The 18,675-nt window shown below is 51.7% G+C and overlaps 1 protein-coding gene across 2 annotated transcripts in view; it reads right to left on the reverse strand.

Moving 5' to 3' along the window:
- The window catches only part of AMOTL1 (angiomotin like 1), a 71,659-nt gene that overhangs the window by 41,187 nt on the left and 11,797 nt on the right, over positions 1-18,675 (reverse strand). For both annotated transcript variants that reach the window (XM_086614028.1, XM_086614023.1), the window contains 2 exons: positions 5,568-5,714; positions 2,483-3,362 (listed from right to left, as the gene is read on the reverse strand). In XM_086614028.1, the coding sequence (XP_086470154.1) occupies positions 2,483-3,362; positions 5,568-5,714 (1,027 nt within the window). The remainder of the gene's footprint in view (positions 1-2,482; positions 3,363-5,567; positions 5,715-18,675) is intronic.

Consider the following 18,675-nt stretch of genomic DNA (forward strand, 5'->3'; position numbering starts at 1 on the left):
AATTGCATTTTAACTGTGCTCATTCCAGACCTGGGCAAGCCCATCCTGCGACGCAGCCCAAGATGCACGCAGGGATGCACCGGAGCACAGCTGCTGCAGAGAGAGAAGTGGGAGGTGATGAGCACACTGGGATTACTGCCACTTCCTAAAGGCTTTTGTCACCCAAGTCTTCCCAGGTAACAAGGCTGTAAGGGAATCCTGCAGCCCGCGGGGCCAGTTTTGAGCTGGGATATGGCACAGGAGAAGAAACCAAACCAGCTCACATAAACTAAGATCAAGTCTGGGTAATGCCAACAACGAATATTTCAGTGCGCCCAAGCAAAGCGAAAGGTTGACATTCCTGTATCGAAAAATATCACAGAAAAAAGCCCACGATGAGGATAAAGACCAATGCTTGCCAACATCTCCTGCAGTGCCAAACATCCCCCCAGCCGCTGGCTGTGCAAAGTGACAGCACAAGATACAGCCTGCAAGCGAGCAACTGTCCTGCTAGTGCTAATTACTGCCTAAAACGCAGCCAGCAGGAACACGTAGGCAGGAAACATCCCCCAAAATCCAGGTACTGTGTGAAAGGAGCTAAGAAGGACTTGAAAATACCCATCTGCACACCAGCACCCAGAACCACCTTACAGAAAGCACAAGAGAGACCATATGCCTTAGACCAAACCTAGCTTTAGTGAGACAGCCCCCAGCTACGCCAGCCTCCCTGGAAACACATGCTGGAGTAGCCAGCAGGAATATATGCAGACCGAGAGGTATTCAGGCCCTTGCTGAGCTGCAAGACAGACACCACTCAAGATGTTTTAATAAGTCTGCAAACCGGCAGCGGCTCTGCTCTGCCACACTGCCAGTCCTCTGCTGCACAATACACGTCCCCAGTGTCCCTGCATCTGCCAAGAGGGACGTTTCTGCACCGTCATGCAAAGAAAACAGCATGCAGGGGTAGCCGGCACACCCCTCTGCAGTGTGATTTGGGGGTTAAACCACGCTGCCTTACTGGGAATGAGCAGCAGTCACCATCATGAGCCAGGGAGTTTCTTCCCACAGCTGCCAGGGTGATCCAGCAGCGCCTTGGGACAAGGCTGGGGGCTGGCCCGTGCTGCAGGTGTGGAAAGCTGTGCTGAAATCAAGGGGTTTCTCAGCATTAACCTTGCTGACCAGGCACCTGGGCAAGGTTTTGAAACTGGTCCCAAAGGGTTTCCCACTCAACACCAGCACCATTCCTGGTTAGCTGCACTTACACAGACTCAGCAGAACAGACTTTTGTGGGTATTGAATCAGCACTTTCCAAGAGTAATAAAAAAAAAACAAAGCAGCTCCTTTTCTGTGGGATGAATCTACTTGGTGCTGGAGATGTTTGTCAGCACTGTGAACGGCTGCGGCAGAGCACGGCCCCAGCTCGACCCCACTGCCCTCGAGTTCCTACAGCTGCTTCTCAGCACAAACAGAGATTTTCACTGAGCTCTTAAAAACATCGTCTCACTCTGAAAAAAGCTGCACAAACTCCGCACAGTGGGAAGGCTGGTAACCAAAACACACGTGGAGCTGGAGGAAAGCCAGCGGTGCGCAGCGCGGGCCCTCGCTCGTCACAAGTGCCGCACAGCGTTCCTCACAGCCACGCTCCGTGTCCCTCCCCGCCTGGACACGAATCCTGTCGTTTTCGCAAACGCAGAAAGGCAGAGGATTCAGCCCCCGATTCCGTGCCTTAGGAATTCCGGACAGGAGGAGCCATGTCAGCTGCGCCATCTTTTCTCCGTGCCTGCGCTGCGGCAAAATAAGTGCAAGCAACTTAAGTCGACACTGACAAAACCTTTGGGGATTTCGGGGTCAAAAAAGACCGAATGAGGCCGCTTGCGACATGAAAACCACCCACAATCACACCAGATGCCACCAGCCTTCCAAATCCAGCAAAATACTGTCCAGGCAGTCAAAGAGACAGGGATGAGACGGAGAAACACCTGCATTTAGGCACAGCAAGGAAAAGGGAGTGCTCAAGGCACGGGCTTGCCTCTGCCAGCAGCAAACCCACGCCGCTCGCAGGGATCAGCTCGCCACGAGCAAACACTGCGGATTATTTTTAATGCGCTTGGAATAAACCCGTGCTGGCGGGGAGGCCCGGCACGAGGGGCCCGGTGCTGTGAAAGCCCCATGTCAGCTCTGCTGGGAGGACTTAAGTAGGCCATAAGCAGCATGGACACTTTGCATAGGCGCCTTGGACATGCGGGTGCTTCCACCACCTGCCCTGTGCGGGCCATGAGGGTGGGATGGGGTCCCACCACGTTCACAGAGCCATGTCTACATGAGGTCCGAGCCCCATGGAAGCCAGCTCCTCCAGCGAGGGCAGCATCAGGCCCCTCCTGCACACCCACCTCCCCCCTGACAGCCATTAGTGGAGCGTTTCCCTGCCCATGGCAGGGGGGTTGGAACTAGATGATCTTCAAGGTCCCTTCCAACCCGAACCATTCCATGATTCTATGATTACCTGCTGACCCCGTACTCTGGGGGCGGCTGGTAGCGGACGAGGGCCACCTCCGTCCGGGCGGGCTGCGGGGTGGTGTAGGTGGCCTTGAGGACATCCTGCACAGGCTGCTCGCCGTAGAAGAGCCCGTGCTCCTGCGCCTTGCCGCCGGGGGCTGCCACCTTGCCTTTGTAGGGGTACTCGGGTGGCGGGCCCCGCGGGTCCGTGGCCGTGCCAGGCAGCGGGGCCACCTTGACGCCCTTCCCGCCTCCCGGGGCCGGGGGGTGCTGCTTGGCACCATTCCTCTCCAGCGAGAGCTGCATGATCCTCTCGCTCAGCGAGCGCACATGGCCCTGCTTCAGCTCCTTCAGCGCCTCGTCCTTATGCGCCTGCCCGCTGCTGGCCCGGTTCACCGTCGGCCTTCCCTCCGTCCGGGACTTCTGGCCGGACGTGCCATAAAAACCCGGCGTGGCAGCAGCAGCCGGCGGTTGGCCTCGGAAAAACTGAGACTGGGCCTTGGCCTCCTCGTAGGTGGGGAGCTCCTCGGTGCCGTGCGGGGGCTGCGGAGCCCGGGGCTGCTTCTCCATCGCAGCACCGTCCCCTTGGTGCTCCTGCCCCTGCGGTTCCTGCCGCCCCGACGGCTGGACCATTGGCGGGTCTTCGGGCGCAAGGTTTTCTGCGGAAGAGAGAGTGCTGGCAGTGCTGTTGGAGGGGCCGGCGCTGCCCGTCGCCTGGTGCTGTATGGCCAGCAGGTTCATGTTCTCGCTGGGGCTGCCATACCTCAGCCGCTCCTGGATCAGGCGCTGCAGGACGGTGCCGGCTGCCACCTCCTCCGCCCCTCGCATCTCCGCCTCCGGGACCCGGCGGAAGCTGGGTGGGCGCAGGGTGCAGAGGGCCTCCTCGGCTGGGAAGGAGAAAGAGAGGTGGTCATTAGCTCTGCTGCCCAGGAGGTCTGATTCCCCCAGTTTTTTCCCCTCCTACACCTTTTGGCTGTGACTCCGTGCCCAGGATGCACCACTGGGACACTGCCCTGCCAGGGTCCCCCTGGGAGCAGAGGAGAGAAGGAGAGAAGCCACTGCCTCCCATTCGCCCTCCCACCCCAGCTCATCCCTAATTCTGTCTGCAGCAACCCTTAAAAACATATTCCTGTCCTCTTCTCATCCCCTCCATATTCTCCATGCACCCCATACCCACACCTCTAAATTCCCTTCCAAGTCAACAGATATTCAGGAAACGTCACGGAGAAATTGGTCTTTTCCAAGATGTGAATGGGGTCAAACCCCCTGCAGAGGCAGCCTGCATAGCAATACTAGACAAATTGCTGCATTTTTGACGGCCAAAGTTAGTTGAGTCGAATACCCTCCTAAGTGCACTGCCTGCCACCATAAAAGAAAATGCAGAACATATCACAGAATAACTCCAAAATGACACTGTAAATAAAAGGGTCCTAAAAGTGTAATTAAAGAGGAATCTCTGCTCTGCCATCTTCTGTAAAACTGCAATTTCCCTTCTGGCCAATAACGCCATTTTGAAAGGAGTCAAGGCTAACTTTTGTAATTTTGCTGGGTGAGCACACGGAAGGTGTTATGGTCACAGATATAATGCCAGCATTTTAAAAAGAGCCCAGACAGATCAGCTACACAACCCTAACACAGGCTGCTGAAGTCATTCCAAGGCAATGGCATCATTTTTGCACTATATATGCAGTGGAGCTTGCCCAGAGCTAAGCATCTAATGGTACGTAACCATGGCCATGGAGTTAGGATCCCTCCCTCCTGGAGCCCTCCCCTTGCATCCATCCCCAAAGTGGTGTAAGACATCTGCCTGAAGAGTGTCTGAGCCCAGAGAGGTGCTCCTCAAAAACCCCAGTGAAGATAAAACGGAGAATAAGCCTGCAGCTCCGGACAGAGTCCTCCCATGTCCCTAGGCAAGAAGGAGGTGCTGTTTTCCATTTTGTTTTTTGAGGTCATTCTTGGCAACTTTCTCTCTCTCTTCTGCTGTTCCCAGTGCTCAGAGGAGTTTGTCAGGACTTACATTCATTTTTTGGCATTTGAAAGTAGTTAAAAAGTAAACTTTCTCTTGAGGTCTGGTATTTCCCTGAGGTTTCATCAGTGACTGCACATGCTGTGGGATAACTTCTATACAACCCAGAGGAAGAAAAGCCTCTGACTCTTGCCTACAAGAATAGGTCACTTCTACTAACATTTTCATGGCAAAGCCTTAAAGATGATTGTGGGGCTTGAGGGGGAGAGAAAATTCCCAGGCTGTTTCACTCCACCCCTGCCTTACAAAACACACTTCTGCTTCCCTTGAGACAGCAGTATCTGCCTGCCAGCCTGACTCCCTGGGGTTGTAGCCTGGCCACCAGCTTTCAGAGGGTCTGTCAGCTCCCCGGGCCGGTGTTTGAGCCAACAAGATGCACAGACGCACACATCAACATCTACCTCTCTGCACAACAGCCAAGCAACCATCTATTTTATATTGCCCCTGAAGCTACAGCAAACTCTTACTGCTTTATCCATGCCATCGAAGCACACAGAAGCCTCACCATATTGGACATTTTTCCAGATGTGTAATAAAATCTCCCTAACTTGCCAGAACGCCCGCAGTCCAGGTTGTTAGACTGTGCCTGAGATAAGACTGGGGAAAGTGGAAAAAGCCAACACTACACTGTCAAGGCAGCTCTTTATCATATACCACAAGGATTTTTCACCCTGTGAGCATCCTTATATTTGGGAGAGGTACTTGAGTTGCCTATTGTTGAGGTCCAAAAGGGTCGACCACAGTGAGCCTTCACAGGGTGCCTGCGGTCCTGCTCCATCAGTAAAAAGCTACGGACCTTGGTCCAGCTGTGCAGTGAAGAGGAATCACATCTTGAAGGACAAACGAAAATGTTGCATCCCCCACAAGCACAGGTGACAAATGACAGTGGGTTGTAACACTCAGGTCAAAGGCAACTCTCCCCGCTTTGACTCTACTGAGGATGAGAAGCTGGCCTTCAACTCTGTAAATATTATTTGTAAATGGTCTAAACTGCTCAATTTATGTTTTGGGAAAAACCTGGAAGTAAATGGGGTGGGTTCATATGGAAGCATGGCCACCCACTTACCAGCTTTTTCTTTGGCACTGATTGCTTCAGCTGTTAGCGGAGAAACTTCATGCCTGCCAGCAAACAACTGGTGATCCTGGTAAAGAAAGCCAGTGTCTTCCAGTACCTGGACTGGGCTGGTAGGCTTGTAACAAACAGATGTGGAGCCTGCAAGAAGAACGGGATGTCAGCAAATAAACCACTTGAATGTATAAAGCCATGACTTATGACAGAAGTCCAAAAAGTTTTCTTGAGCATGGTGAGGTACCTGAGAAGTGAGAAGCCCTGCTGAGGCCACTGAGCCAACCACATCTGCTGTCCTCACCACTCAAGTAACACATTAGCTCTGACGAACAAGAGGGCAGCCACCGAATCATGTTCCATGCACCAACCCAGCCTGGCCTTCAAGGTCCCCAGTCCAAGTACAAAGTAAGGCTGGCACAGCCTGGCTTGTAAGAGCTGACAGTGACAAACTCACAAATTCGGGCACATCCCTGGGACATGAAGCCAACAGAGCCAGGGTAAAACTGGAAGAGGGAGTGGGTAAAAAGAAGGAAAGAAGGATAGGTGAGGACCCAGCCACACATTCAATAAGGTTAAAGTCTGGGAAAGGCTTTACCACAAAAACCACTTATGAATAATAGTTCAGTAATACAAAAAAAAAATACCAAGACATAAAATATAGTCAAAGCTATCAAGGGAGAGAGTTTATAAATCACTTTGTCCAGATGTTCTTAATATGGTAAGGAGAGGATGTAGCTGGAGGGCCACGGGAATGTGTCCAGCCAACTAACTGCACAGGAGCCTCATGCCTGAGCTCCAGCATCCCACAGACATCGATGGCTGGTCCAATCCCCCAGTCCCTTTCACAATCAGCAAGCAGGAACAAGCCCTCCCGGCAAGCAACAAGGCTCAACCTAAATCTGCTCTCAGGGATGGCCTTCTCCAGCGGTGCTTGTTTCAACAAGCTCATACAAAATGCATCATAGCAGTGTTAAGGCAAGAATGACATTGGCTTGACCTCACAATTCAAGAAAGACACAGACAGACTGAAGAGGGTCCAAAGGAGAGCCACAAAGATGATCAAAGAGCTCTAGAACCTGTCCTACAATGAAAGGCTGAAGGAGTTAGGTCTTGTCTCCCTGGAGAAGAGGAGGCTTGAGGGGGAACCACATCACAGTGTTCCAGTACTTACAGGGTGGCTACAAAGAGGACAGAGGCTCTCTCTTCACAAGAAGCCATATGGGGAAGAAAAGGGGCAACAGGTACAAGTTGCACTAAGAGAGGTTTTATCTTGACATAAGAACGAAATTTTTTACAGTGAGAACAATCATTCACTGGAACAACCTCCTCAGTGACATAGTAGAGTTTCTGTCACTGAAGATTTTCCAGATGTGACTGGACAGGGTGCTCAACAATCTCATCCAGGCTCCCCTTCCCACAAAATGCTGGACCAGATATCTTTTGCGGTCCCTTCCAACTTGGGCTGTTCTACTTATTTTTCTGAGCACTACCTCATTTTTGTAAACACAAGGCTCTTATACGTCCAAACCTTGGAGGTGAGCATCTCCTGGCCCCAAGTACCCTATTGCAGCAGGGACACAGCAGACTCACTCACCATTTAAACCACCAGTTGCCATCGGCTTTAGACTAAAGCCATTGACCTCCAGCACTGGCCACTGCCGATAGACTTGCTTGAGCAGGAGGTGGAGGCCTCGTAGTGGCACCAATAGGGCGTCCATCTGTCCCATTAGGGAGTCTGTCTGTCCCAGTGGGGCAGGAAGCCCATGAGCACAAGGACCACGAGCACCTTGCTCTGCAAGAAAAACCATCGGCCACGGATGATGTGGACTTATTAATCCTGATGGCTTGTTTTGCGCTCAGCTAACTGCGTGCTCACTGGCATATGGCACACGGGGAGGTTGCCTTCTTCTCCTCCTTATGTATAGGTCATCGCTAACCCCATGCCCCTGCACGGAGCAGGGTAGCAGGGGGATAGCAGGGGTCAGGATCCAGCCTGTCCTCTCTGGAGGCATGAAGATGCAGATACTATGTTCTTCTGTGCCCAGAGGAGAGGAAATAGGCATTCCTGCGAAATGTTAATGAATTCATCACGTTACCATTCATGTTATGCATGAATGTGTATGGCAGTTATCTATATTTAGACAGCAAGAGGGAAAGATTGCTCACTTGAGTAGATTTAAGCTGAATACATTTGTGAAACGAGCACGGTAGACTGGTCTGGAATTTGGGTTGATGCTGATACAGACCCAATAAAAATCTCAAGAACCCTAATTTCCAACATTATTACCCTACTCTGGTGCAGAATAACAGTAAAGACATCCTTCACGGCTCCTCCACACACATGGTCCTGCCTTGGAATCAGGAATCTTGTATGAAACAAGGCAGTTTTGAGCTCGGGCTTGTTTTATGAATAAAAAGTGGATTGGGGAGAAACAAAGAAAATCCACACATCCAAGGAAGTCAAACAGTTTCAAGCATTACAGGCGACCTGAAAGACCAGCAACTACCACCTCGGCCTCACCACTCACTAAAGAGAACTTGAAAGAAATAAAACTGTTCGTAAAACTGTTCAGTCACCTTCCATGTTTTGAGTCTGTAGGCATCCTTGGGTCACGGTTTTAAATTTTCTGAGATGCGAAATGAAGAATACAGACTTGTTTCTTCTCTAATGAGAGCAGAAGTTCTCACCTGACCACTTGCCTTTCGGGGCTGTGGTCGTGGCAAAGCAATATTGTACTAAAATCAGGACTGGTGAGTGCCAGTATCTGCCAAAGTGCTCAGTTTCCGATCTCTGTTACATCAGAGTTGAAAGTAGCTCTCAGCCAGGCAGAAACCATTGCACTTTGCTGTGCCCATGTTGATGTTTTATCCTCATAAAATGACATAGTGACGTTTTATGATGTTAAAAACCATGTAACAATGTTTTATGTTCTTTCACGATAGGTTTTAATAAAATGTCAGCTGTAACCGGCACAGAAAGTCAGTTTATGCGTAAAACAGATAACAGTTGCTGAAAGATCAGCGCTTGGTGTGTGGCCACAATCCAGATCATGGGCAATAACACAACCTTTGAAAGCTTAGTGAAGCTTCACAAGCCCTTTGGAGCAAGGCATGAGCCTTTTTCTTTCCCTCCCTGCTATTATTGGAGCCTCCCAAATCCCAGCTCCCCTCTCTGGAGGGAAAGGGTTTGCTACACCCAGTTCTGCAGGGGTGCAAGGCACCCTTCTGATGCTCGGGCACCTGCTCCTTCCCCAAACCTCCCCATTCTTCTACATTGCTCACCAAAAAAGCAATTTCCATCTCTAAAAGTGAATCCCAGCGGCCAAAGGTAAGCAGCCAGTTGAGGGAAACCTAGGATGGAGACCATCACCCCTCCAAGGATGTGTCCCCAAGGAAGGGCTCTCTACCACATCCAGCCCAAAGGTCTCAAGCCACAGACCATGGCTGCTGCCCCACGTTTTGTCACTGCCAAGAAGAGCTGACCCCACCACCTCTGTAGGTGCCCGCAGGCAGTTGTTGCCTGTGCTGTGTCCCCTCCTCTCCCCCTCCCAAAGCCAGCCCAGGCCCCTCAGCTCCAGTGTGCCAGGATACAGCCCAGTCCACTGACACCACCTCTTCAATCACCATATATCTGGTGTCTCCTATAGCCAGCTTGGGAAGGCATGACCACATTTCTGGCTCAGTTCAGTTCTTGCTGAATTGGGCAGCTGCTCCAGGCTTTCATTTCTGCACCACTACCGACTCTCCCACATCTAAGTGATTGCCTGACACCACCTCATTTGTTTTCCTTTTTTTTTTCTTTTTTTCAGATAAACATGCATTACACCGTACAGAAGCGGATGTATTATTCTGGAGGGTTATTACACAGCAGTGCAATTTATTTGAAGATACAGAACTATTTCAATGAATCATTTGCTAAGATTAACACCAGACAGTCAGCAAGGACCCAGAGACAGAGGAGTAACGCTTAAATATTTCCTGTTTCTGATGTGGTTTCAGTCTGGTTTTGAAAAGGATCTAAAGCAAAACCTCATAGGAAGCTCATTGCTGTGGTGTTACAGGAAAGCCATGGTTTTAGAGCAATAACAGCATCCCCAAGAAGCAAATTTCCTCCTCAAAAAAACAGTCGAGTAAGATAGTTTTTTTACAGCCAGATTGTACTGCTACTCTCATCTTCAGCAACACACCAAAAAACGCCAGTTGTGCAAAGACAGTCTGCTGTTACTTAGAGGCAGGCCCGGGTGATGAGTTTCTGCATCACACCCTGCTGCCTGCCCACAGGTACCACTCTGCGGCTGCCTGTGGCACGGCCCATGCTGCCAGCACGCACGGCTCCTCCTCTGCCACCCAAAAGCCACCCAAGCAAACAAAAACACAGAGCTGTCCTCCAAAAAAAATCCTCTTTCAATTTGTACCCTACTGACCGAGTGGTTCGAAAGAGACTGAGACGTTTCAAATCCCATCCAAAGCAATCATCTGAAATTAAAAAGTAAGAAGGGCGGCTTTACACTTTCCCATAAACTCTGCCGTGGTTTGTAAGGGAGGTCCAAAAACGACAGAACAAAAATGACATCGTTTCCAAGCCCACATCTGTCCCTCTGTCTCATAGCCAAGGCAGAAAGGAGCAAAAACACCTTATTCCACATTTAAAAAATTTTCCCTGCCCTGTCACTGCATAAAAATCTCAGGTCAACAAGAAAGGAAAATAATTATTTAAGGGAAATAATGACAGGACGGTCGAAGTGGTTCAGGATCTCAGGGGCTGCCTGAAAGCTGTGCCATGAATTCCCCAGGGTGGATCCATCAGTCCCTCTAACAGGTTGCAGGGACCCTCCACCAAGGCTGGACACCTCTCCACGTGCGTCCCGGTCTCTGAGCCTTACTTTCTCTCCTAAACATCAGCCCAGTTTCGAGAGGAGACCTTGCTGGGAGGAAGATTTGAGTTTCCTTTGGCTCAGGAAAAAAATAACTTGCATGCCCCGCTTCTTGGTTTAGGTACCAAAAGTGGAGATGCCACTTCCAACAGCGTCGCAAAGGATGCTCTTGGTACCACCCACAGCTCTTCTCCAGTGGTGCTGGGGGCTCCTTTGCAGTCCTGGCTCCAATGAAGTGAAGGGGCTCAGGCAGACGATGGTGATTGTTTCCCAACGGCAGCTCCCCAGTCGATGTATAAGTTTTCTAGGTCACTCCTGGGGTGGCTGACTCACCCCTGCACCCTGTAATTCTCCTTGGAAACCTTGCATCCGCTGCCAGGGCTTCCGAGCCCCACGAGGACTGAACAAGCATCACTAATATTATTTTCACGGGAGCAGAGCAACATCTTGCAGGACAGAAATCCAACCCACATAACACATACCAGATGTGAGCAAGCAGTACCTCTCGTTTCCCACATGAAAGCCGAGGATCTACCACATCTGAGCTGGGAGAAGCCTCACCCCTGTGCCTGGCAGGGTTCACCAGACCGAGTGCCTCTGCAGCTCCCTGCTCTGGGGAAAGAAATTCTCATCCCAGTATTAGCTCCGGGAACCATGTTGTGCTATCCTCTTGCTTGAAAAGAGCTCCTGGAGTCTCTCAGTTCGGGTACAGAATCATAGAGTGGTTTGAGTTGGAAGGGACATCAAAGATCATCTAGTTCCAATCCCTCTGCCATGGGCAGGGACACCCTCCACTACATCAGGTTGCTCAACATCTCATCCAACCTGGCCTTGAACACTTCCAGGGATGGGGCATCCACAACTTCTCTGGGTAACCTGTTCCAGTGCCTCACCACCCTCAGAGGGAAGAATTTCTTCTTTACTGTCATTTCACTCTCCAGAAAGTGCCTCGTCCAAGAAAGCACTAGCAAGACTAATGAGAAAAGATGATGGAGGCAGTCAAACCCCATCTTTCCCAAGGAACTGTGCTCACACATCCAAATTTAACTGCCTACAAGAATGAACACTTTCTGTGAAACTTCTGCCTCCTGCACTTATTTTCATAGACACTTCCCCTCAGCAAAAAAAAAAGTGGACGAGCAAAAAAGCTATGAGCAAAGCGAAGCAAAGGCGCCTTGAAAGCAGCTCCCAAAGCTGGCATGAGATCAGATGGATACTGGAAAAAGTGGAGCCAAGTCTGCCTGCCCGGGAGATCCCCCACGGAAGCCCACGCCTCCTCACCTTCCCAAGGGAAATCTGGTGAATGGGCATGTGGGGGCAAATGGTGCCCGTCACAGCTCTTTCATCTCACATGGCTACAGGTTTTATAACTTTAGAATAATCTGCTGGTTTTTCCCCCTTCCTAGGCTCGCCCTGGAGCAGGATGCAGGCAGAGTATCTTCATCGCCACTCCAGGCACCGAGCAGTTACCTGGGCATCAACCTGACAGAGGAAGGGATGCGCATTCCTTCGGTGGCTGAGCTCAGCTTTGCACAAATATGTGCAATTTAAAGGCCTCTATATATTATGAGCTACAAATTTGCCTCTGCAGCTGTAACAGTGAGTCTACAACATGCAGCCCAGTCTAAATTTATTCAAAGAATTGAATCAATAATTGAAATTTCTACTTTGATCAAAGTGCCAGTGGCACAATGACGACTCATGTCAGCGTTGCTGCTCCGAGATAAAAGGGTAAGTATTATTCAGAGCTGAAATTAAGGGAAGAAACTCTCGATAAAAGAGTGAAATGCAAAGGCTGACACAGAGCTCATGAGTGAGACAACTCTTCTGCTACAGCCGGGCCGCTTGTCAGCATAGCGAAGAGTCTGCAGACCTTTTCCCTATGCCATAAATTCTGATTTCCAAGCCATAAAAAAACTCCAAGATAAAAATTCATCATGCAGGTTCTTAGGGAAGGAATTTTTTTTTTCCACTGGGGAAAAAAAAAAATCATAAATCAACCATCTACAACATGCAGACAAGACACTTGCAAAGCAGGAGTTTAAGCTATGATTAACTTTGCTGTACTTACTGCCTGAAAAGTGATCAAGTTACCAAAAAGCACTGGCATGATCTGTGTCATTTGGATATTTAAGCCCTTCCATTAATTAACCAAAAGTGAAATAGGACCTAGGACTGTGGATCATTAAGTCTAGTTCCTCGTTACTTCAAGCAACCATATTATAAAGCTCCCTTCTTGAACGGAATAAACAGCATCTGAAGAAGAGGATTTTTTTTCGCTCCATTTGGAGGTGGTTTCAGGATCTTCGTCCTCTGATCCCCACAAATACTCTTCTCGGTTCCCGCTTGCAGTCACTGACATCGCTCTTTATCCATCTATTTTTTTTGCTAGTGGTGTCCTTTAGGTTAAATAGCTTTCTCCCTGAGTCATTCCCACAAACTTGCAGCATACAAAGGAGCCTGGGATAAGGACAGAACAAAAATAGTACAAAGGCTGTACAGTACTCTCTGACTGAAAATGCAGCCATTGAACTCTATCGTATGGATCTTCAGATTTCTAGAGCTTCTCTTTTTTTTTTTTTTTTAAACACAGGCAACAAACCATAGGCTGAGGATCCACAGTGCTTCATTCGATCTGTGTGAAGAGCTGCTCGTGACAACTCTTTGTATCATTCTTATCTTGAGTGTCACTTCTAAAGGAAAAAGAAATTAAACCTTCTTCCCACCAGAATATATATTAAAATCATGAGCCTTCCGTTATTAAATCATTATGTGCAATTTATATTCAGCCACTTCTAAAATGTAGAAATTTAATAAAGGTATTATACACAGAAGCACTAACAAGATAATTGCCTTTAGTTCCTGCTCCCAGGTGGCTGAGCTCAGATTTAGAACAGGGAAAATCACGGTAACGGCCTGAGGCATGGAGCAGAGCCATCGCCTTGAAAACAACCCCAAACCAATGCACATCACAGGCAGGGGGATATGTCCCAGTGGACAGGACATGTCACTGGCAGGGACCCCCTGCCCATCCCTAGTAGACGTCCCCCCAGGAAGTGTTTCCCTGCCTCTGCGGGATGCAGGAGCCCAGCCCAGGTCCCTGGGGGACAGCCGGTGCAGGCACCTCAGGGGACCTGTGTGCCATCCCTTGGCCCGGCACGGACTTCACTGAAATATCTGCTCAGGGAGGAGGGAGGGCGCAAAAATAGAAGTTTTGTAATAAATTCTGTTGGTTTAGGTCTTAAATGGAGACCGAATTTCACTAAAAGCTTTTTCATTCATTAAATTCATCAGTTGGACTAGATGATCGTTGTAGGTCCCTTCCAACTGAAATAGCCTATTCTATTCTAAATATCCATTCTAAATTATTCATTAACTTAAATTAATAAAATAACGTCATTTTTTTCCAGCCTGAGCCTTGATCGCTGGAGTTACTGTTGTCTAAAGCACATTTACTATTGTGCTAAACAATACGGTCAGAACAGATAACCCCAAGTATTGCTCAATTACTTAATCTCACGCTGTGCTTTCCTGACACAAGGCATCCTCCATACGGACGCATGTGGGGAAAGGCACGGCCATGTGGGACACACCGGAGCTGTGACAAGACCACCGAGAGGCAGTGACAAGTGGGAACGTCAGAAAATGCTGCAGGACCTGCTGCTGCACTGGGGACAGGGCTTTACTGCCAGGCAAAACTCTGCTCTCACCCGCACTGGTCTAAATCCGGAGTGACTTCACCAGCTCCTACACGTTTACTCCAGATTTACACCTGCAGTAGCATCGCACCGACTGAAAAAGTCAATTAAAGGACCAAAAAAGAACAGATGCACTTCCTAATCATGACATTTCAATACAGAAGTTGCCCTAGTGAATTTTTTTTATAGAGGTGATGTCGTTCTTGTTATTACTATTATTTTCTATTTACTTGCATCTATTTCTACTTCTGCCCTGAGCTGAAGGCAGGCTGTTCCATTTAAAAATTCAGGACACAAATGGGAACCAGATTACATCTATCTCAAAGCTGCCAAAAAGCAATTGCTGTATGAAACCAAAAATCCTCCCGGGATTTTTTCCCAAATCCGCAAAATATTCCCGAGCACTAAAGTTTCCACTGGGACTATTACATTAGCAGATAGTCTCCGAGCAAAAACCCGAGCATGCAGCCATCCTCCTAATGGTTTCCAGGACAAGGAGGCTGTGCAAGGCACGTACTCCCACCTTAGCACCGAATAACATTTATACCAGGTCTGGCCTTTAAAGCGAATTATACGCCTATCAGTGTTAAGAAAACAGTGCTGGGGATCACCAGGCTTTTGTTTCCCAAAGGAAAGCTGCAATGGTCAGCAGTAACATCTCCACAGCACCCTGAAACCTCCACGAGCATCCCCAGGGCTCAGCTAAGCCTGACACCGTGGGCAGCCCGGCACATCCCTCCCAGGGCTGCTGCTGGGATCCCTGCAAATCCCCCTCGGTGGGTCTGCACTGGAGAAACGCAACGCCTTGAGCTCTGTGCCGGGGTTCCCTCGCAGACGAGCTCTCGCCAGGAGCACCAGAGCTGTCTCCATCCAGGATGCTGATGCGTGGAGGGTTTGGTCCCAACGGCTGTGCGGGACCAGGACCCTGGGAATTGCCTCTACACTCATTCTCAATGCCGCAGGTACATGGAAACAAACAATAAGTGGGAGCAACCACCGATGCTGTGGGCATCGGGGCTTCAGAGAGACAGCACGTGCTTGTATCGGTTGAACCCGTCATCCTCCAGCAGCCGAGTGCTTTCCGAAAGAAGAGGGAAAGCAAAGCTGCCCCTGCAAAACGCTCCAGAGAGCAAAGGGGAGCAATGGACATCGGGACAGAGGAGGAGAAGGACGGACATGCAGATGATGAGGGGACTCTCACCAGCCCCACACAGCCTGGGGAAACTGGGGGGCACATCCCTCCCTGTTTAACAACCTAAAATTAGCCTCTCAAATTCATCCCCTCACATCACTGCTCCAGTCGGGGCTGGGGATGAGGAAGGCTGGGCAGGATGCGGCCCCTCTGCACAGGGCCACAGCACAGACCCAGCACACCCCTGGAGACTGTTTTGTTATAGGCTCTCACCTGCCCCATACTCCCTGCTCTCACCACTCCGGCATTTCTTGATAAGGTATTTATAGGACCCTTTTAAGAACTTTTCTGGCCATGAGCAATGACTACATGTCATGGAACAGGTTTCCCACAGAAGCTGTGGATGCCCCATCCCTGCAAGGGTCCACAGCCAGGCTGGATGAAGCTTTGAGCAACCTGATCTAGTGGAAGGTGTTCCTGCCCAAGGCAGGGGGTTGAAACTAGATCATCTTTAAGGTCCCTTCCAACCCAAACCATTCTATGAGTCTATGTATATAAATATATATATGAGATATACATACATATGAAAATATAAATATCTATGCAGTATATTTTATATTTATGTACATCATATATACGTAGTCACATATATATACATATATATGTAAATATATAAAGATATATAAATATGTATCTACATATATTTTTCTCTATCTCTACATATATGTTAAAAATACAGATCTTTAAAATATATATATAAATATATATCCCCATGCACACCTGTGAGCAGGAATGGCACTGCCAGCTAGCTGTGCACAGGAAAAAACACGGGACTCCTCATCGTCACAGCCACCCCTCTCTCAGGCGGCTTTTTAGGCTTATTTTTCTCAAAAAAATGATGAAAGCTCAGCTCATTGGATGCCCACTAAGGGCCTTGCAGATGTCTCAGCAGCCAGATCTCAGGCGGCAGCCCAGCACTCCACAGGCAGCTGCTCACCACTCCTAGGACATCCACAGGGCACCAGGAGAGAGGGGGAAAAAAAAAAAAATCCCTCTTTCCATCGAAAGAGGAAAATGACCAAACAGCAACCTTCCTGTCTATGAATCACAAAACCTGGCAGGAGGATTCACATGGTTTGGGGTTTTTTTTCCTCCTCTTTCAATGCTTTTTTTTTTTTTCCTTTAAGCAGGAGTTTATCTTTGTTCTCCCTGCTGGGGTGGGAAGGTGAAATATGAAAGTTCCCTCTCACCATCCCCCTACAACAACAACGTGAGAAAACGCTCCCCCAGCCCGGGAGGCCCTTCCTGCCTCTCACCCCGCCCGCTCCGGCTCTGCCCTCGCCGGCGGGGGAGCGGGACGGGACCCGCCGTCACCCCCACGGGTGCTCCCCGGGGGGACCCTCCGAGGCGCCCCGCGCCACCGGGTCGCCGGGCTGGGACCGGCGGGGACAGCCTGGCGCTGAGGGACCCACGGGGACGCTGCGATCGCTACTGCGGAAACACAAGCGGCCGCTCCGGGTCCAGCTGGAAACACTGTCCCGGCGGTCCCGGCCGCTCGCTTCGCTCTTCCCCGGGGAAGCGGGAGGCGGCTCCTCCGCCACGCCTGACACGTTCCTCCGTCAAAATAAACGGCAAACTCCCCGACTCGACCGCTGGCGGCTGCGGTGCCAAGCCCGGGCTCGCGCACCCGGCTGGTTTTGCCCTTCCCGAGCAGAGAAAATTCGCAGAAGTACTTGGGAAGGGTTCGGGGTGGAGAAACATGGAGTAGCCCGCGGCCGGCCGGGCTGGGCTGCTCGGCCCTAACGGGGCGGCGGGGCCGGGGACTCGCCTGGAAGGATAAACTCGCCCCCGCTCCCACCCCGGGTGGGGATTCCACGCAGTCCGGGAGCAGCCGGGTGTGCTGGGTTCAGGAGCCTGCTGAGGGCTGCCCAGGCCTTCCCGCATCCTCCCCGGGGCGCAGCGGGGCACATCCCCGGGCAGCTGCGGGTCGGCTCCCGGGGTAGCGGCGCGGCACCTCCCCGGGGAGCAGCGAGCTCGGCTCGGCCCCGCACCCCACGCAGCGCCCTCTCCACGCACGGGTGGGTGTGAGCAGGGACAGCCCGCACCGGCACTCCCGCACGCCCCGATACACACACCCGTGCACGCCCCGGTGGACCCCCCGGTACACACGCGGACACAGGCACTCCCACGCCCACGGGCGCACACGGACACACGTGTGCACACATGTACGCACAGACACGCACTTGTGCGGTGACACACAGACACCGCGCGGACAGACACACACACACACCCCCCCCCCCGCCGCCGTTACCTCCGGCTCCGCGCCCCGCCGCCCCCGGCAGCACCTTGGCCATCCGCGCCGCTCCCCGCCGCCCCCAGGCGCGCACGGCCGGCCGCCGCGGGGCGGGGCGGAGCGGGCCGGGCCGGGGCGGGGCCGGCGGCGCGGCGGGGGCGGGGCCAGGGGGCGGGGCGGGGCCAGGGAGCGGGCCGGGGGCGAGCCCGGGGGCGAGGCAGTTCGCCGCGGCGTGGTCCCGGTGCCGGTCCTGGCCCGGGTCCCGCGGCAGCCTCCAGGCGCGCAGGCCGCGAGCGTTCCCCCTCCCGTGGGGCCGCACCGTGCTGCGGCGAGACGAGAGGCGAGCCCCGGCGCGGGGAGCCGCCATTCCCGCGGGGGAAGCGGACCGCGCATCTCCCGAAGGAGGGGGGCGGCCGCTGGGCACCGCCCGGGCCGCATCCAGGGGTAATATCGCCGCAAGTGCCTCCCACCAAGGCTACGGGGACGGCAGGTTTGGGGGGAGCCCGAGAACCCCAGGCTGGCCATGGGCTCTGCTGGAGCTTCGCAGCCCCAAACGGAGCCACCGGAGACACCTGGATGCTCCCAGGGATGAGCCTATGTGGCCACACGGCCTCCCCACCTTATGCCTGGGACCTAAATCCCATCCTAGATAGCAACACAGGCTCCCCAAATCCCACTCCAAGCCTCGCAGGCAACATGTGGTTGATAGGAGTTAAGTTACCCCGGGTCCCAAGGCTGTGGCTTAGCCCCAGGCATCCTCCCCGTCTCCCAGGGCTCCAGCTGCTTCCCTACACCTGGAGGAGTGGGTGGCTGTTGGGCAGTGACGGAGCTGTACCGGGCTGGTACCAAGCTGGGGCAGCCCCTCGCTCTTAAATGCAGCCCCTCTCCCCCGCTGCCCACCTGCTCCATCGCATGTTTTCGTGGAGCGGCAGATGCACATATCCCTTGATGTCAAGGGATTCATGGCCGATGCTGGACACAAGCACTGCGGTAACAGGAACACAGGACATTTGTCAGTTTGGGGTTTCTTTACAGTTCGGCACATCAGCTCCATCAGATGCATTTTCCTTACAGTTGAAGCCTGTCTTGGTTTGGAGCTTGGTCTCCC

This window comes from Tauraco erythrolophus, chromosome 1 (assembly GCF_009769465.1).
Source record: "Tauraco erythrolophus isolate bTauEry1 chromosome 1, bTauEry1.pri, whole genome shotgun sequence".
NCBI classification, from domain to species: Eukaryota; Metazoa; Chordata; class Aves; order Musophagiformes; family Musophagidae; genus Tauraco; species Tauraco erythrolophus.